Genomic DNA, 21,873 nt, shown 5'->3' on the forward strand with positions numbered 1-21,873 from the left:
ATATATAAAATATATATATAAAATATATATATATATATATATATATATTTTGTATAAGTTGAAAGGTCAACTGAAAGGTTGTATCGAAATGTCACGTCGAAAGGTTAAATATAAAAAATAACTAATTAATGTAGTAAAGTCTATAAAACAAGTTCAAATATACAAGTGTGTGTTTAAAAAATATTAGGTACAAAAAGAAAAACTCAAGCAAATTCCAAGTCTAATAAGAGAGCCTTATAAATAGATGTTCAACCCAAGAGGTAAGTAGAGTTAATTTATCTTATAATTATACAAAATTGATTCTGACTTTGACATTGGAGCGCATTGCAGGTGGTACACACGTCCATATGTGAGAGGAGAGCGAGATCAAGAACTAAGAGACCTAGTTGATTCAACTCAATTAAGTTAGTTTACCTATCATCTAAGCTCAATCTCAAGTCAAAGGAAGAGTAGACCGAAAGACCAACTCAAGAGAGGAGACCGAGAAGTCAGCACATTTTCAAGAAAAGATTTTTGTCTCTAGCCAAAAGGAATTGAGAGAACTCCTAACGGCTGAATAATTCACTCTTTTGCTTTGGTTGGTCGGCATAGACTCGTTCGGCTAACCCTTCCTTCCTCAATTCTCGTTCCTCTCCTTCAATCAAGGTCATTTTCTTTTGTTCGCCCTCGGTCAGTAGGACATCTGTAAAAGGTGCTCCGACATTCAAGTGAGTATTCAATATTGGTGCAATAAGTGCTTATTTATATCTTTTTAGTGGACTTTGTTTGACTGAGATTAGTGCATGAATCGTGATTATGGGTGTATTACCCAATTCTCCGTACGACTTAGCCTTGTTAATTATCTCTTGATCCTAATGTATTTTGAACATATTGGTCAGTTAGAACCGGGTACCAAGACTTGTGAGACTTGTTCGGTTCTTACCGGTACATCATTCAATAATCAATTTTAGAGACAAAAATTAATTAATACTTAAAAAATTATTGGTATCTAAATTAATTTTATTATTGATAAATAATTAACTACCAAGATTCTAGCTACCAACTTTAGAATTTAAATAATTGGTAACTTATCAATAATAGAAACTACTTTAAATACTATTAATTTTTTTAATTTTTAAAATAATATTTAATTTAGTAAATATATAAATAATTATTTTTATCTTTAAAATTAATTTTTATTTAATAATTTTATATTAGTGAATGGTCTAAATTACTAATTGGTATATATCTTGTTAATATGTTAAAGCAGTTATACTTATATTATTTTATTTTGCTTAATGGGAGTGAAAATGTTGAATTCAAAGTGATTGAAAACAATAATATTGAAATTGGCCGATAAAAATAATAATATTGAAATTGACTGAATAAAAGATAGTATCAATTCTAAAAAAATTGAAACTAACTATTTTGCTTTCAATAATTTTATTTTTTCTTTTTTGTCATAAATCTACTGGAACAAAATAGTGTTTACAATCTTGTTAAAAAAATTAAAATAAAAGTCACCTTTTTTTCAATTTTCGTAAAATGCATGGTAGTCAAAGACAAAGTCATACTCAAAAAAATTATTGGAATTATTTTTTCTGTCAGAAGTTTTTACATTGTATTAAATAATGATACTCTTTGCAATCTTTGAAGGTAAAGATAACTATGGTTTGACGGTTCTTCTTCCATAACTAAAGAAAGTGAAAGATAAGCAAGAAGAGAAAGAAATGAGTGTGGAGGAGAACTCTTCATGAGAAGAGTTATGATACATAATAGATTTCTGCAATGCATAGACATGTATGTCATTCTCATGTGATTGTTCCATCACACGTTGATTGAAGATAAAGAAATAAGAAAGAGAGGAAGAAGCAATCAAGAAAAAAAGAGAGAAATAAAATTACATTTTGTTCATTGATTGATAAACACCCAAGAGTTACACTATATATAAGCGAAAAATAAAGAGTAACAAATGAGAAAAAAATAGAGAGAACTAAAAACTAAGATTAGTACTCAACATATCTTTATAAGAAAAAATAGCAAATGTTCTTAGGAAACCGTCTAATAGACACTCTTAGCAGATTGTCTAATAGACACTTTCGATTGAATCCTCTAATAGGCGTTTTTGGCAAGACTTTATGATAGTCACTATTGGTTAGACTATATAATAGACACTTCTAACGAGAACGTCTGATATGCGTTCATGGTTAGACAGTCTGTCAGATACTCTTGACTAGATCGTCTATCAAATGTTATAGCTTGACTAGATCGTCTATCAAATGTTATAGCAAGACCTTTTGATAATTTTTTTTGTTTTTGTCACAAGTTTTTCAACACATTGCATCAAATAATAAACACCAAAGTTTTTTTACCATGTTTTTTTCCAAGTAAAATGTAAGACGAAACAAACTTATCATAATACTTAGAAAATATAAAAGTGATTTAAGAAGTTTTAAAAAAGACTTCAAATAATTATTCGTTTATTCTAGCCAATGAACATAAAATAAAATATAAAGGGTATGAACAATATTTGTTCCAACCAAGAGAGATGATGATCCTTCTAATTAATATTTTCTGTTTTTTGTTTTACTTTTTGGTCATATTTATAATAATGTATTTTGTTTGTAATTATTTTCTTAAGGTTAAGGTTCACATCCCCATTTCTATCTCATTTGGTTGATTATATATCTTTAATTTAACAATTATTTGAAAGTTCACATCCCTCATTTCTATCTTATTTGATTATATCTTTAATTTAACAATGATTTGATCCTTACTACTTATATTAAGATTTACTAAATTATTTTTCATATTTGTTCCGGATTATGTATTTATTTCACCTTAATTGTGATTAAATATTTCTATATTTATATGAGATCAATATTATCTATATTATTTGTTGATATTCTTGTCTTCATATTTTTAATTAGTCTTGAATGATAAGTCTTAAACAATAAGACTTGTTTGTATTACTATACAACTCCTCACAAGAATAAGACTTCTTCAGGATAGGTCAAAATTCTACCACATAACTTCTCAGTTTTGGGCAATCAAACTTATTCAAAATAGGTCAGAATACTATTCATTCACTACAAGAAAATCATGAAATAGAAACCAATTTTTAGAGACCAAAATAATTAGTTACAATAGGAACTAAAATAGAAACCATTTTAGAAACTAAAAGAAAAATTGGTTTCTAAATTATTTTCTATTATTGTTAAATAGTTTCTAAATTGGTATGTAATTAGACCCCAAGGTTTTAACTACATTAATAGAACCTTGGTTGCTAATTAAATACCAATTTAGAAACTATTTAACAATAATAGAAACTAATTTAGAAACCAATAATTTTTTTTGTTTAGTTTCTAAAATGGTCTCTAATTTAGTTACTATTGCAACTAATTATTTTGGTCTCTAAAAATTGGTTTCTATTTCATGATTTTCTTATAGTGATAGGATCAAATAATGTAGAGTTGTATGTCTTTCCCACTATAATTTACAACTTAGAAAAAAAAATTTATTTTACCACAATAAAAATTCGTCGATAATTAATAATATTTTTAATTATTATTATTAAAAATATTATTTATTACTATTAGAGTTAAAATCACCATTTTGTTGAAGGTAAAACTTATAACACAATTGCTTGTAACCACAAGAACAAATATATTTAGTGATCATGATAATAACTATTATTATTACTATTACTATTTTTATTTTTATTATTATTATATTATTAATATTATTAATTTTAATATTTTTATTATTATATTTATTAATATTATTAATTTCGTTGCAATTATGATGATTTTAAATGAAGCGGATAAAATAAATTATTAAATTGAAATAAGATTTAATTTGAGTAATTATTTTTAAATGGTCAAATTTGTATATATAGTTTTGAATATTAACAATGATGAACTTAAGACTATCTACTTAAAGTAAAAATTTGAATTTACTAATTTTGTTAACGTTATTAGTTAATTATTTTTTTCACTACGAAATATTTAGGAAACTAATAAAATTTAAATTACTAAAGACTTGTAATAAAACTAAAAAAACTCCAAAATAATAAAGCACATAATTTAATTAAATGACACTAATTTAAATAGTTATTATATTAGTATTAATAAAATTAAAAATCATTGGATATAAAAACTAGAATGACTGAATTAAGTTTTACCTACATAAAGCATATGGTTTGAGTTTATAATAGAACACATGAATGTAGAAAATGAGAAGATAATACATGATATTGTTAGTATTATTTTAGTATTCATTATTAACTATAATTAATTTAATATAAAAATATAAATGTTAATTTAAAAATAGATGTTTTTTTATAAATAAAATTATCCCATATAGTTTGTTTTTAATTTTAAAAATGTCACGAATCTTGTATGGGTCCATGTCGACGTATCTATACGTATAAATAGAAATGTCAATGTCTTTAATTGTGAATTTAATAAAAAATTGTGTTGATAAGAGAAATGAGGGGATTTCAATGACTTTACAACTCGGGTAAATTTCCTATCTAGCACCATTTACACTTTTATTTCCCTAACTAGCATCCTTTTGATTTTATTTCCCTATCTAGTACCCTTTTGTTTTTATTTCCCTATCTAGCACCCTTTTATTTTTTATTTCCCTATCTAGCACCATTTCAAAAATAAATAAATAAATAAATTATTATTATTATTTTGATAATTTTAATTTTAAATGCATTAAAAAATAAGTATTTTTAATGTTTAAAATAGTTAGAAATATAATTAATAAATAAAGAAATGATTTTTTACAAAATAAAAAAAAAGTAATAAATTAAAAATATTTAGTTTAAAATTATTTTTTTAAGAATGAAGAAAATAAGAAATGAAACCCTACAATAACATAAAAGTTGAATCTATAAACATAAATTAGTATTTATTTTTATTATTATTGATGAAGTAATCATGTTAATTTAAAGTAAAAAAATACAGGACATAATTATAAAAAAAACAAAGTCAATTAGTATTAATTAATAGTGGACACACAAATAATATTGAAGTGTCTACCCTAAATGCAAAACCCTAAAAAAAAACTAATGCAAATGATACACTTAATGCTTAAAAATGAGAAGAAAAAAATGCAAAAATAAATAAGTATAGAAAATAAAAACAACAATAATAAAATAAAAACAAAAAACAAAAATAAATAAACAATGGCAGAAAAAAATAATAACTAAAAACATATAAGATATAAAATAAAGACAAAACAAAATAAGATAAATATATAAGATATAAAAAAAAATTCAAACAAGATAAAGATAAGAGATATAAGACGATACTAAATAAGTAGATATTGATCATAAAAAGAAAAATAAATGAAAGATGATCATTCATTTAATATTTTCTTAAATGGTAATAATTAATGACGAGAAGTGCACAATTCAATAATATTGAGACATGTTCTTTTTGTGTGTCGTGATGTTTGACAATATGAATATTTTTTTGTTCAATTATGTTGTTCTCTTATGTCCATAACAGTTTTTATTCGACTTGACTTAGGTCTCCCCTTTGAGGTTATTTTCATGTCAGGACTTGGACATAGTATTTGACCAGTGTATGCAGACCAATACTCCTCATTTCTGAGTTCCATCAAATAGTGTTTCATAACATGAAAGATCTGTTGCAATGTTGTTGTTTTTATTTTCTATATATATTTATTTTTACATTTTTCTTTTTTCTCATTTTTAAGCATTAAGTGTAGCAATTGCATTAGTTTTTTTTTAGGATTTTGCATTTAGGGTAGATAGACACTTCAATATTATTTCTGCGTTCAATATTAATTAATACTAATTGACTTTGATTTTTTTTATAATTATGTCTTGCATTTTTTTTATTTGAAATTAACATGATTACATTATCAATGATAACAAAAATAAATACTAATTTATGTTTATAAATTCAACTTTTATGATGTTGTAGAGTTTAATTTTTTATTTTCTTCATTCTTACAAAAAAAATTAAACTAAACATTTTTTAATTTATTACTTTTTTATTTTTATTTTGTAAAAACTCATTTCTTTATTCATTAATTATATTTCTAACATTTTAAACATTAAAAATACTTGTTTTTTAATATATTCAAAATTAAAATTATAAAAAAAAATTATTTTTTTATTTATTTTTAAAATGGTGCTAGATAGGGAAATAAAAAATAAAAGAGTGCTAGATAGGGAAATAAAAAGAAAAGGGTGCTAGATAGGAAAATAAAAGCAAAAGAGTGTTAGATAGAGAAATAAAAGTATAAATGGTGCTAGATAGGGAATAATAAAAGAGAAATGAGGGGATTTCAATGATTTTACAACTGAGGTTGAACTTTTTGACCTACCTTTAGTGGAAAAGTATACTCATGTTTCATCTTACAATAAATATTAATATTTATAATAAAAAAATTAAAAATTTATTTAATAAAAATATAAACAAAATGTACAATTAAAAAAATTATAAATTTTATAAATAATTAAAATATTAATATTTATTGAGAGTGTAGGATGTAACTGATGAGTGTCAAATAAACATTTTTCTTGACAGAATTATGGTGACTCTGAATTGGATGACATTTGTGTTTTAACTTTTACATATTGCTTGAAACTTCGATTTATTTGTTATTTTTATTTATAAAAAAACATAAACATAAAATATACAAATATAAAAGTTATTATTTACAATATTTTAAATTTAGAAAAAAAATATGCATATATATATGATTATCTTATTTGTAAAAAAATCTATTTTTTCAATTATTTTTTTAAATTTTATGTATTAAAATAATTAAAGTGAATAACACAATCACATGTCTAACAATAAATTACCGTGCAAGCAAATTTTTTGTATCCAATTTTTTTTTATTTCAATTCTAAATATGTTAAATTGGACCATTGAAAGTTTCATTGTCAAATAACATTAATATATAATAGTATCTTAGTAATTTTTTTCATTTTTTTTTTATCTTTTTTCTCAATTAAGATATATTTCATAGCTTATATAAAAATATGATAATTTTGTAATATTGAATTACTAATGCCATTTTCTAATATTTATTTTCTTTTTTTTATCAATAACAATAAATTAATTAATTAAAATTGAATCGAAGTATTCCAATCCTTTTACATTATTCCCTAACACTACATTTGTATTTTTATCTTTCTTATTCATCCCTTAATAGATTAGTGAAAAAAAATCTCAAAACTTCATTTACAACTATAATACTGGATTGTCCTAAAAAAATCAAAATTATTATAATATAGACACAATTTAAAAAAATACCATGACACGTAAATTAAAATGCAAATTTATTTAATTTACACCATGATAACATAACATACATGAAATTTTTTCATCAACAACAAATATGTATTAAATAAGAAGTGCTCTAACCCACATGCAAACATAAATAAAAAGTAAAAGAACGCATAAACAGAATGTTGAAACTTGACAGAAAACCATCCAACCTACAAAAGTCACCCTCCAAAAACAACACGGTTGGAGGTCATCATTTACGTTTGCCAATACATTTAGTGACAATCCAAACAAATAGACGCAGACAAAGGAAAAGTATGATGAGTCCTAGGAGTGCAAGCCAAGTGTAAATGACTTTATTATACATGGTTTGGGTTCTATACCAAACGGGATAAGGTGTGACCATATCTGCACCAATCATGTAGGTCAAAGTGAGAGTGGTCATGGTGATGCACATGCCTATTGACAAAAGCCATGTGAAAAATCTGTTATTCAGAGAGAAACCACTCACAAGCAAGAGACACACAGCTAAAGATGAAACGAAACATATAGTGTTGAATAGAAGAAATCTGACATAAGCTTCTTGGTAAACTATAGCTAGGACAGATTCACCAGGGCATGGATTATTTTCTAAATTTTCTGGACATTTCAATTTTTCATTCTCTGTGGCTGGCCTAACACCACCTGGTGGATTAATAGCAGTTTGAAAGGTGATGGTTGTGATTATGGTAGCAGCCAAACTCAGATTCCCTCTCATGTCCTTCAGCCATTCCTCCTTGTTCTTGATTGCCAGCCAATTCGCCATTTTTTCTATACTTTTTTCCACCACTTCTTCTCTTCTGTCAAGTTTTGGTCCATGGTAATGAACTTCATGGAAATTAAGAAGTACTTGCATATGTTAGATCAGTTTTATGCACTTAGTGTAATGAATTGCATGATATCTCATAATCATTTCTGTTAATTGCTTTTTACATGGCATGGATTAAAAAGAACTAAAAGCATTATTGTGTGTAGTTATTTTGAAACTAAAGGGTTAAAAGTGTTTTTATTTAAATCATTGTATAATTAACTAACTGATTAAAATTATCAGAAAAGAAAAAAAAAGACATGTGATTATATCAATATTACTTTTAAGTTATTTTTTTAAAGCCTCTTGTAAGTTTGGGATCTGTACTAAGAATTAGTCCAATAATTCAACAGGATTTAAATACGGTAGGATCAGATAGTAATAGCATGAATAGTTCTTTAAATTTGATTCTCAGTATTATTAATGCACAACACTCAAATATCAACTGGGTTAACAAAATGCTGTCTGATATTTGAATATGATTCAAATAAAAATGAATAATATTGAATTTCTGAAAACAATTAAAATGAAAAATTCTGCTGCATTGGGCTCTATATCAATCACAAGAGTCTCTTTCTGTTACTTGTTTGTCTGCTTGAAATCTCTCAAGACAGGGTGAGAACATTTTAAAATACTTCAAAAATTCATTTGTTGTTTAATATTATTTTTTTTATACTTGATAAAAGTAAGATCCCAATATCAATTGTGTTTATAAGAAAGAATGATTCCTTCTCCTCCTCTTGCTTTAGTTTTTCATGTTATATATTTACAAGTGTTTGAAAACCTCTTATGATAATTTTAGAAGTTATTATACTATAAGAAAATTATTAAAAATTAATTTTAAATAAAAAAATAATTAATTGCTATAGTAACTAAATTAGATACCATTTTAGAAACTAAAAAAAATTATTGATTTCTAAATTGATTTTTATCATTGATAAATAGTTTTTAAACTGATATCTAATGAGTTATTTAGATTTTAAATTTGATAGAAAAAATCTTGGTAACTAATTAAATATCAATTTAAAAACTATTTATCAATAATAAAAACTAATTTAGAAATTAATAATTTTTTTAATTTTTAAAATTATTTTTACTTTAATAACTGTAACAACTAATTATTTTTTATTTCTAAAATTAGTTTATATTTAATAAATTTTTTTAGTAATATCGCTAAAAAGAATATTGATAAGAAGTAAATGCAGAGAGAAAGACATAGGAGATGACATACCTTCACTTGCTTGAGTAAGAAAGGTAAAGATGGTATTAGTTTGTTGCTTTTTGCAACGAAGCTGCTGATTTTGAAGCCAGAAGGAATACATATATATACTGTCAGAATTTGTTCATAGCCTAAGGAATAAGGGTATGGTGGGAATTTCCAATAAAATCAGTTTCGTGGATGTGTGATCACTTAATTGAAGATTTTTCCAAGTTGTTGTACAATTGTCTTCATCTAAACAATTGCTGAACACTTTCACTTTCACTTTACCAAGTTGTTGTACTAATGTAGACATTATTAGTATGCATGAGACTATTTTTTAATTATAAAATAAAATAAGTAAACAGGGTTCAATTTTTAGAAAAAAATAATTAGTTATTATATTAATTAAATTATATATTATTTTAAATATTAAAAAAATTATTAACATTTAAAATAATTTATATTATTAAAAAATAATTTTTAAATTATCATTTAATTAGTTATCACAGTTTTAGTTATCAACTAATTAAATTATAAATATTGGTAGTTAAAATTTTGATAATTAATTAAATATTAATTTAGAAATTATTTATTAATAATAAAATTTACTTTTAGATACTAATAATTTTTTTAATCAATCTGGAAACATAGAAACAGAGTAATATTTAGAGGGGGCGTAATAGATGTAATGGATGTATTCACTTTGGTGCAACTGAAGGCATGGGCTTGGGTTACTTCCAAGTCGCAGGATGCGATCTTTTCCTTCTCTGATTGGTGTGTTGATCCTTTGGTCTGTATGAAGATGATGTTTTGATGTTTTGTTTGGGTGTAAGAGTGAGGGTTGTAAGCGATTCTTTCCATATTTAATTAAGAATTTAGGAGTTGGCGGGGTGTGTGTTGTGGAAAAGGTTAAAGGTCGTGTGTTTTGTATAAGGGTTGGGTCACCCCTAAAATGACTCACATTTATTCATTGTTTATTACTGATAAAAAAAATGTTTAATGCCTAACAAAACAAAGTAAATATCAATAATATTTTAATGAATCAAATAATGTATATTAATGTAAATAAAGTTGTATATTGTGTTTTGTCTTCTTTTTATTTAAAGATTAGTTATAAGTAACCTGATAGGGTAGTTAATGTTTCTTTTAATGTGGCCTACCATTTCTTTTCATTATTGAGAATTGATTGAGTAGTTTGTAAAGCCTAAAGATTATATATAGGTCAAGTATTGAGCAGGTTAATCATGGTAATTTTTATATAAGGGTTAATCCCTGAAGTGTCTCATTTTATTTTATGTATTCTTATATTCTTTGATGATAAAAAAATTGACAATCATCAATTTTGTTTCAAAAAGCATGATATTCTTGTTTAAAAGTATAAAAAATAAAGGAGGTCGGACTGACAAACTAGCCCGCCTTACCCTGTAGCCTAAAGAGTTAGACGGATATGGTCAATACAGATTAACAAATTCAAAATGTTGACTCTACAAACATTTAAAAAATAAAAATAACTTAAACAAATAAAATAAAAAAAATTTAGAGAATTTTATAAAAAGTAACTTTTATATATAGCTCATGAAGAACTTAAGGAAAAATTTCTAAATTTTAACATGGAAATTTTTTTACATACTATTTATTTTATCTTAAAAGGTTTGTTTAGAAAATACTTTTCAAAGAGGTCTTATATTATTAATAATAATATAAATTTATTAAGATATTATTAGAAAATAGTTTTTATTTCACAAGTTCTTAATAATATCATAGTATTATTCAACCCACATAGTTAACATATATGTATTAGGAATAAATGAAATAATTAATATATGATTGTTTTAAAACAATCATATGTATAAGGTGTAAAGTTTAAGTCCTAAACTCTAAACTCAAAAAACCGAAGTATTCTTTTAATTCAGAATTTTAAAACAATAAATTTATGTGTATATTTCTAGTTATATATTATTGATAATTAATGTGATCTCCAACTCATTTAAATATTTCCATTGCATCCAACATCATCAATAATCACACCATTATTTACTATTCTCTTATTATCTTTACTTCAAACCTTTTAATACTACACTAACCCATCTTCCATACCTATCCATGTGGAGCTTGGATGACCTTTTAAGTCTTGTATTTTTTTTCATTTGATAATCACATTATTATTTTTTAAATTATGTTTATTTAAGAAATTTGATTAATAAATTAAAATTATGAGAAAATTAAAAAATAGTTGAAGAAGGTTTTCTTGCTTAGTGAAACAAATATAAAATATTATCAAATATAGATAATAATGATTTCAAGCAAAATTGAAAAAAGTTGTGAGATTTTGTATAATAAGTTGGTCTTCTTATTTCTTTGTTTAGGGCTTCGTTCTACCTCTTGTGTGGTAGGTCTTTAACGTGCTTATATAATTTATGTATACAAAGTTAGGCATGTATATTAATAGTTGAACCTTTGTGAAGGTAATATGTGAATTGATAATAATGCATAAATAGTATTGAAATATATGTTGAGAATTATGTTATTGTAAAAATGATAAATATATTGGATGAGCAGGAAATAAATATTTGAATAAGATGAAAAAAAGAGGTTGTGACCTCATGTGAGGATATTATCATTAAAGAAGATCTAACACATGTCATATTATTAAAAAAACAAATTTTTTAACTGAATATAAAAAAATCATTATTAAATGTATTAGAAAGTGAACTTTCATCATTATTATTAAATGTATTAGAAAGTGAACTTCATTGTGTGTGACATTGGTGATTGTGGGATGATTGTATCCAATAACCTTAAGATAAAGAAAAGCTTTATACTCCAATATACATCATAAAAAAAATAAAAAAAATCCTGAGAACTCTTCCTCCTCCACCATTACCAACATAGAATTAAATGACCTTAACTCCTAACTTTAATCTTCACTATTACATTGTCTCTAAGAAATACACCATTTTTATTACATAACCCAAAACAATAAAAATATCTCTAAACAAAAAATTTGAATAAAAATATTTCTCTCATTTTTTTTTCTTTTTTTCTCTTTATGTTCTACAAAAGTAAAGAACTTTTTTCTTCAAGTATAAATTTTATGCCATATTTTCAAATTGAACAATTTCATAGAGAGAAAAGACAAACACATTATTTTTAAGTTTGCATTAGTAATTCTTTAAAATACAAAAAAAAAAACAAAACTTATTGTTTAATTATCCTTTTTTTTATTTAAGTTTATTTTATTACTTATGTCTCACACTTATTAAGTTCACACCTATATTAGCCACATACAAAATAAAAAATTGAAAATTGTATTCATATGTGTGAGGACGGAAGAGCAAGTCATTGAGGTTTCTGCATCTTCTTTCAACTACAAAGAAACTCGAAGAAATACAATTAAAGTCATGTACCATATTTGGTTTTTACTTCATTGTTTTTGCCTATTGCAAGTACCATTCATTTTTGCCATTGTGTGCATGTGAAAACTAATGCAATGAGACACTGCCATGAAGGAATCCATGTAGAAGGAAAGGAATCCACATAAAGCATCATTAACTGCTTTTTGATTTTTTTTGGTTTAAAAAGCTTGTGCCCGTGAAGATGTTGTGCACCATTTGATGCTTTCATATTTCTATTGCTGAGAGTTTGTGCCTTCAGAGCATTTGAGTGCCATTCTCCAGTCTCTTAAGAGCATTTGAGAGGTTTCTTCACTCCCATTTCAAAATTTGGTGTGTTTAAGAGATGTTTTGTACATTATGATCAAAGATAGCATTGTATTGAAGCTTTGAACCAGATGATCCATAAACGAGGCTATAATCGATTAATTATTTATTTCTAGTAGATAATCAATTATGTATGAGAAAGCACAAACAAGATAATCGATTATCTACTAAAAAAAATGTTTAATCGATTATGTATGAGAAAACACATGCAAGATAATCGATCATGTCCTATATTTTTTAAGCAAAATCGATTGTTTGGTACTTTTAACCTTAGTCATAATCGATTATCAACTATTTTAAAAGTCATAATCGATTATGTTTAGCGTTAATCTTCCAGCATAATTGATTATGCCTATGTTTTGTAAGCTTACACTAAAGTTGCTTTTGTTTGATTTGTTTTGTGGTTGTTGTTGAGTCGATACAATTATAAATATAAAAAAAATATTTAATATAAACACAATTATTTTTTGACAATTTTTAATTTTTTGACAAATTTATATAATCTATATTTTTTTTTTCAAAGTGAGTTCCTACACAATTTTGAAAATAATTTTTTAATTACAAATAACTAAAATACACAAATAAATAAATTATAGTTTTTAATTTATTTTTAATATAATGGTAAATTTATATATGCTTAAATAATATTATTTTTATGATAAATTTTCATATTCCAACGTTAAATGACTCGTATTTTTTTTTTCAAAAAATACTTATTCTAACGGTACCAAAATGAATTTACAAAATTTGAATTAACTCAAATTATACAAAAATATCTCATATCTCATTATTTAAATATTTTTAAATACAAAAATAAAATTATAAACCTACATTTCACACATTTAAAAAAATAAAAAATTCTCTCATGAGAGTTACATCACTCAGAAAAATCCAAACATACTATTTTTTTTCCCACTTTTAAATTCCCATACATCCACTCAATTTAGGAAAACACCAAATTAAGTATTTAGTGATATTAAAATTCAGTCAAACATTTTAAATATTTAATTGTTTAAGTCTCCACATTTTGAGTTCTAGTATATCCCGTGGTCACAACTTTGAAAAATACAAGTCTGAACAGTTTTCTTTCTTTCATTTTCACTTCGCAACTATTATTAATAATAAAATATTATATTTAACTAATAAAAATAAATAAAAATAAAATTTTAAAGTAAAATAAGAATATTATTAATTGGAAAATAGAATATATATAAAAAATTAAAATATAAAAATATCATTGTCCTTTTCCTTTTCTTCTTCTCTAAGTATTCTTTCTTTTTTTTCTCTAAACATGACACTTTTCATCAGTAAAAAATTAAATTAAATTAAAAATAACACTTCAAGAGTTTAATTCAGAAATGTCTTAACTCTTATAAAAAAAATCAAAAAAACCAACAATCGTATGAAAATCAAAGACATTGAAAACAACAAAATCAATAAAAAACAAGAATTAATTTGCCGTTGCTCCAAAATTATACAGTTTTTAATTCCCTTTTACCAGTAGAACAAAGGAAAATATACCAATTCAAAATCCTATGACAATGAAAGAATTTTTCATGCATATACCAATTCAAAATCCTATGAGAATGAAAGAATTTTGCATGCATATGTACCAATTCAAAATCCTATGAGAACACATCTTCCTCTCATTTGTGTGGTCTGTACTTTGTAAGTCCCTACACATTATCATGAAGTGTACATTTTTTCCACTTTCTAACATTTCACATCACACTTATTCCAATATTAATGTTTAAAATTATTTTTTATTCGAAAAACTGAAATGTAAAGATGGTGTGAGATTGGATGTGTAACGTGTTGTGACGTATATATCATTGTGTCATTATATAAAGAGATATATTATTTGATAATTCTTTTGTGTTATTTTCTAATTTGATAATTTTATCTTTTAATAAATATTTATAATATTATATAAATATTTAGTAATTTTTTATTATTAATTTTTAATTGGACGATTATTTTTCTATTAATAACAAAATTTATTTATTTATTTATTAATAAAATAAATAGATAAATATATTTTTTATTTTTTAAAATAATAATTTAATTTTTTAACGTAACAACTACATAATTTCTTAATATTATTTTCATAAAACTACTAATATATTTTTTAAATTATATTATTTTTCTTAAATAAATTATATTACAAGTACCTAAAATCTTATAAATATTTTATATTTTAAATGTAATTATATTATATTATATATATTTTAATATAATAAAAATTAAATACTTATGTAGTGTTTGCTTCCGCAGTTTTACTGTTCATGCATATGGAAAATACGGGTGACACTCGTGTTTGCTTCCATTTCTCTTGCTGATTTGCAAGCGTGAAAAGATGAGTGCGTTTTTTTTTTCTTCCTCGTTCAAGTGTAGAAAAACCATGAAAAAGACAACGTGACACATATGTATTTTTTGAAATGTCCTTTGCGTTTTTAGACAAATGACTGATCGTGAACATCAGTTTTCCTTTTATTTCCAATTCAAAATCGATGTTTCAAATGCATTTGAAACAACGAAACATCGATTGTCCATGCTTTTTTCAGTGAATATCGATGTTGAGTGTTCATAATCGATGTTGTGGTGCTTTGAACATGTGGAACATCGATTACCAATGACTATTTCACTAAACATCGATTCTAGATACCCATAATCGATTGTGGGTTGATTTTTTAGATTTTTTAAATACGATGTTAAATAATTTAGATTTGTATTTATTTAGGATTTTGAATAATTTAAAAATAGAACATTAAATAATTTAGATTTTTTATTTATAATTTTGAATATTTTAAAAATTTTATATTTTTATTTAAATAGGATATTAAAGTATTTATTTAGAATTTTGAATAATTTAAGAATTTAATTTATTTTAGATTTTTATTTAAAATTTAGGATTTATATATTTTTTCGATTTTTTACCAACTTATAAATTTTATTTATTGATGATTTTTATTTAAGTGGTACATTGAGTAATTTAGGGTTTTTATTTATTTAAAATTATTAATAATTTATAAATTTTATTCATTACAAATTTTTATTCAAATAGGACGTTAAATAATTTAAAATTTATATTTATTTAAAATTTTCAATAATTTAAAATTTTAATTTATTTCATATTTTTATTTAAATATGATATTACATAATTTAGAATTTTTATTTATTTAGAATTTTTGAATATTTTATATATTTCAAATTTTCATTTAAATAAGACATTATATAATATAAATTTGTATTTATTTAAATTTTTTAATAATTTAATAATTTTATTTATTTCACATTTATTAAATATATGACATTAAATAGTCATTCCAATTTACAATCATAACTATCTCCTGACAATTTCAAACATCATGCAATTGTTTCGAATTTATTTTTTACTATCGAAAATAATGTTTTAATTAAAAACAATTTTAATTCACAAAGAAATAAATTTAATTTAATTTTCAATAATTTTTAAATACAAGATAAATTTATAATGTTATATTTTTATTAATTAAAAAATATATAATTTTAATTGCACTCATCACATCACTCACAAACTTTTGTATACTTTCTCTGTATTTTCTACTCTATTATTTTAATTCAAACAACCTCATTTTCTACAATTTTTTCTTCAAATGATCTCAAATTCACTCTCTACTCAAAACATAACATTACATAAACACGCTAGTGTACAATAATCATTATCCTTGCATTTATCCTTGCATTTATCCTTGCATTGTATTATTCTAATATGACTAATGATTTATTGTCAGATGTTAATAACCTAACTCTTTATTAATACTCAAATTTTTAGGATTTGAATCAACACATTTGTAAAAGAAATAGTATAATATTAATTGGAGATGATGCTTAAATTAGTTTTTTTATTATTGTCAGACTAATAAATTTTAACTCTTACTTTATTTCAGAAAATAATTTAAATAAAGTTGAGAATAATCAAGTACACAGATACTAAAATAAAATAATTTTTTCATTAAATTAAAACAATAAACAAAAAAGTGTGTTATATTTAAAATAATTGATCTTTCAATATGGATGGACTGTTAAACTTAACAAACAATTATAGAACACGGTGTTGAAGATGGTTGCTGCCCCTTCAAGACATGTGTTTGATGAAGACTTTTATGTACAATTCATGTATATTTTCCTTTTGCTTTAAGTATGTCTTAGGTAGTGTTTAGAAGGTGTTTAAGAGTATACTTTTTGCTGGGTAACTCACCTCTTAACCCTTGACCATGTGATAAGAGCAAACACAAAATTTCTTAAACTGTTTTTCACATGTTTTACAAAAAACAAGTTTACTGCATAAAAATAAATCTATTCTTTTCTAAATAAACAAATCCTTTTTTAAACTGATGCTTTGGCTAAGTCTTGTGAAAACTAGATTTTGTGCATCAAGTATTTTGACTAAGTCTTCTACCTTTCAAAACGACTGTGTTCTAATAATTAAGCTTTGTCTGTTATCATTTTGAAAAATAAATCTGTTCATCTGTAAATGAATAGATTCTTTTTTACTTTGGTGCCATGTCTATCTTAAACGGTTTTTAGTTTTTGCACCAGAATGGCTGACTAAGTCTCCTCACATAACAATTCTCTAACTGCTTTTTGAAAATAAATTTGTTCATTTTATTTTCAATCTGTACTTTTTTTAACAGTTATAAAAAGAAAACTTGTTTATGAGTTTAAACACAGATCATACAATTGAGAAAACAAGTTTTGCATCAGAGAATTAAGGATTTACAAAGAATTAGCATTTGTTCTTGAAAGATCTCGAAAATCAAAAGTGTGTTTGTTATTGTTTAGTTCCAAAGCTTGGTGAGAGGTGCTGCTACTGTTCAAGCAATCTGTTCTACTGGTTTAAGGCAGATTTCTACATCCTCTATCAGGTGTATTCATTTCACATTTCATTTCTTGTAAAAGTGTGGTTGTAAACTCTTCTTGATAGGGTTCAAGAGCAGTGGTGTTTGTGTTTGTTTGGATTGTGATTTAGTGAATTTCACCTTGGATTAGGTGAAGACTGGATGTAACTCATTGGAGTGAACCAGTATAATTGCCTTTTCAATCTCCCTTAATCTCTGCACTCGAATTACTGCTGTTAAACTGTCAAGAAATAAATCGGTTCAATTAATAATAAATATGTTCTTTCTGGGCTTGTTTCATATTGTTCTTTCTGGGAAAACTGTTTGATTCTGAAAAGAAATACATAATCTGTTAAAAGCCATAAATTGATTATGATAGGTTACCCAATTGATTGTCAAACTAATAATTGAACCTTTATCACTTGCCTATAAAATTGAAGGTCACTGAACAGTGCCAAAATAAATATGTTCATTTCCAAATAAATCGATTTATTTTCTTTATACTGTGATTCTGCGAGAACTTTTAAAAGGTCAATTCACCCCCTCTTGAACTTTGACACTATTAAACCCTTTGACACTATTAAACCCAACACACGGTGTTATATGACACTTACACTATGATAGACAAAATTATTTATTTGAGAAAGTAGATTTAAGATTATTTGAAAGACTCTCTAAGAAAGTGAGATTTTTTGGATTAAAGTAAATAAAGTAGAAAGTGTACGAAAAAGTTATGAAAGTTTGTGAGTGATGTGATAGGTGTAATTGAAAATGTATTTTTTATATTGATAAAATGTAAGTATACAAATTTGTCTTTGTATTTAAAAATTGTTGAAAAATTAGTTTGATTTATTTATTTGTGAATTATAATTGTTTTTAATCCAAAAATATTGATTTTTTTAAAATATATATATATATATATATATATATATATATATATATATATATATATCAAGATCGATTATGCCTAGGTGGACATCGATTTTCAAGAAAAAAAACTAGTTCAAAATCTATTATGCATGTTGAAACATTGATTATTAAAAAAAATAGTTCAACATCAATGTTGGTACTTCAAACATCGATTTTCCAAGTAAAAATAGCACAACATCGACTTTGACTCACATAACATCGATTATGAACAGAAAAGAAGGTAAAAATTAATTATGGCAAACACGAAACATCCATGCACGAGCATGGATACTCACCTGAAAACACCACCAAATATCATCCAAACCATCAAGAACACAACAAGAGTCACAATTTTAAAAATATTACTATTGACAAAAACTATAATATTTTTTTAACAAAAGAAAAACTAATCTTCCGATATCTCTTTCTAAAATTCTTAGTGTATATATGCTACTATTCTTGTAAGTTAATTACTCTCTTCATTTCAAATTAATAAAACGTTATAAATTAATTAATTAATATTTTTTTATCGGCTAGTTAATTATACTATTATTGGGAAATAGTCCTTTTAGACTAGAACAGCCTTACTAAATTAAAGAGATGAAGTGCAGTTGTAATATTTAGATTATATACCAAAAACAAACATATTATGGTTATATATTTTAAAACAGATGAGATATTAACTACTGCAAAAATAATAGTTACCTTGTTTTTTTCAAGTGTCAAACATTTCAAATTTCAAAATAAACCTAAAATTTATTTCAAAAATACAGCCCAAAAAGTCACACTTTTATACATTTTTCAGTTATTATAAGTTGAATTTTGTAAACAACCATGACATGAAATTATACACGTTTGATATTTTGGTCAAAATGACTTCACATCCGGTTACTTCTTCAAAATAATTTAATTTTATTTTGTATTTTTATAAATAGGCAAATTATTATGTTTATTTTAGAGTTGGACAAATAGTATACAACAAGTACAAATCAATTTGAAAGAGATTGCTAATTACATTTACGAATTTTGAAATTAAAAAAAAAACATATCGTATTTGTCCACTCCGAATTCCTTGTAAATTTTATGCATAAACTATTTTTAAAGAAATCATATTTAAGATAATTTTATTAATAAATAATTATGTTTAAATCATACAAGTGAAAAACGATTTTCAGAAAATATTGTATACTTGTCATATAAAACTTTAATTTTATCAAATTAATTTATCATGTATAACTTTTCAATAATTTTATTTTAGGAAAAATTATTTTTTTAAATGATAGAATAGTTCAAGAAAGATTTAATAATAATAATAAAATCCTTACTACGAAACCCTAAATATAAATAAAAAATCTTAATCGAAAACATAAAACTAAATGATACATAAAGCCTAAAAATTGGAGAACCTAAATCACTTAGTTACATGTATCTCTGTAGTCCAACCTAATTGTGAAATTTTAATTAGGTATATAATTTACATTTTTCTTGGCATATAATATACATTTTTACCATTTTATTAATTTTATAGACCATTTTGACCAAAAAGTGTTTCGCTCATTTTTAAATCGATTCTAAAATTGAAACAAGTCTTCAATAGTTTTATAAGAATTTTTTACAAGATTAAGCATATAAATCACTAACTTTTAAGCTTGTATTTGTCTAAAAATGAATTTGACAGGATTCAAGATCATCATCATCTTGTAGACACTTGCTGAAAAAATGAAAGATGCAACATCTGTACTTTAAATTGAGAACTATACGATCTATATACAAACAAAGAATTGGTAGAATAACAAGATATTCCTAGTCAAAGATGGATCTAAACACTGAACTGTATGTACAATTCTGTAAACTACTAAGTACAAAATAGGGAGCAGAACCTCTCCGCCAAAATGGAACTTGCACCATAAGAGTCCTCAACCAGTTGAATGTTGCATAAGCTCCATCCACTGAAATAAGCAGAACAAAATAAATATAACTGTCCTCAACCAGAATCTTCATTTATTTATATTTCTGCCTCAAAGAAAGGGGGAAGAAGCTCAGACTAACCTGTCTCAATAGGTTTGCAAGAGTCCTAGGCAGTGCCTCAATGTTCCTCAGAACAATGTAGTAGGGAAAGGGAAACGAATCCATGTACCTAGAAAATTTCATCTTCCCACCCTCAAAAGAAGCTTCCTGTAGTACAGAACGTCATGAAAAGTGAGAAAATGTTTCCTATAATACTCTCAGTTAAAGAACATTTAAGCATAATAGAGCAAATACCTTAAGATCCATAATTGACTCCTGAGTATTATCAAGAAGTAAGAAAGCAACCATTCGATTACCAGTTGATACATCTCTAACACACCGTTTTAAATTCTCCTGGAAATATTAAAGTTGAAAATGAGTGAACAAGGAGGTCACTAGTTAAGACTACAGTTAAATAGGAAAAAAGAGAGTATAAAAGCAGTTTTTTTATCAAGTACCTTTTCATGAAACCGACCATCTGCAATTATCAAAACTAGTTGCTGTAGTGGGTTATGTCCAGATGGAAGTCGTGCTTTTACAACTGCAGTATCTAGTTTGTTAGTCAGGAACTTCAATAGATCAACAACTGGCTCATCAGCAATAGTATTCTCTTGCTCGAATGTCAAATTGGATATCATCTGCTCCAAATCCAAACAAACAGTTAGACCCAGATTAGACTTAGATATTTTTGACAAGCATATTCCACACATGCACAATGGTTTTAATTAAAAGAAACAAATTATAAGTTAAGTTGTTATCCTGCTAACCTTAACACCAGCCTCTCCACTAAAGGGCCTGTCAAAGTCGTGCAATAACTTTATGTTTCCTTTTGTTCCAAAACTGGCAACAGCCAAGCTGCCCATTTCCAATTGAGAAACAGCACGACATACAGTAACCAAAGCTTCAATAGCAACATCACCACAGCCATTCTCTGACATACTATGTGAATCATCAACAGCTATAACAACTTGGTAATCACGTTTGTTGGGTCTGGTTCGCCTCAGCCATATTCTATCTTTATTATAATCACTTGCTATATAAGGAATTACCT

General features: G+C 24.9%; 2 protein-coding genes across 3 annotated transcripts in view; both read right to left on the minus strand.

Annotated features, from left to right (window-relative positions):
* Positions 1–7,295: 7,295 nt before the first annotated feature.
* LOC137818075 (uncharacterized) lies at positions 7,296–9,428 on the minus strand. Its single transcript, XM_068621298.1, has 2 exons — positions 9,338–9,428; positions 7,296–8,126 (listed from the first exon to the last, which is right to left on the minus strand). Exons 1-2 carry the CDS (start codon positions 9,426–9,428, stop codon positions 7,513–7,515), a joined length of 705 nt encoding a protein of 234 aa, XP_068477399.1. The 3' UTR covers positions 7,296–7,512.
* An 11,016-nt stretch (positions 9,429–20,444) lies between these two features.
* The window catches only part of LOC137819769 (midasin), a 38,816-nt gene continuing 37,387 nt past the window's right edge, over positions 20,445–21,873 (minus strand). For both annotated transcript variants that reach the window (XM_068623748.1, XM_068623747.1), the window contains exons 73-77: positions 21,590–21,871; positions 21,281–21,460; positions 21,078–21,176; positions 20,865–20,990; positions 20,445–20,764 (exon numbers count right to left, since the gene is read on the minus strand). In XM_068623748.1, the coding sequence (XP_068479849.1) occupies positions 20,732–20,764; positions 20,865–20,990; positions 21,078–21,176; positions 21,281–21,460; positions 21,590–21,871 (720 nt within the window). In that variant the 3' untranslated portion in view covers positions 20,445–20,731. The remainder of the gene's footprint in view (positions 20,765–20,864; positions 20,991–21,077; positions 21,177–21,280; positions 21,461–21,589; positions 21,872–21,873) is intronic.

This window comes from Phaseolus vulgaris, chromosome 10, assembly GCF_000499845.2.
Source record: "Phaseolus vulgaris cultivar G19833 chromosome 10, P. vulgaris v2.0, whole genome shotgun sequence".
Classification (NCBI taxonomy): domain Eukaryota; kingdom Viridiplantae; phylum Streptophyta; class Magnoliopsida; order Fabales; family Fabaceae; genus Phaseolus; species Phaseolus vulgaris.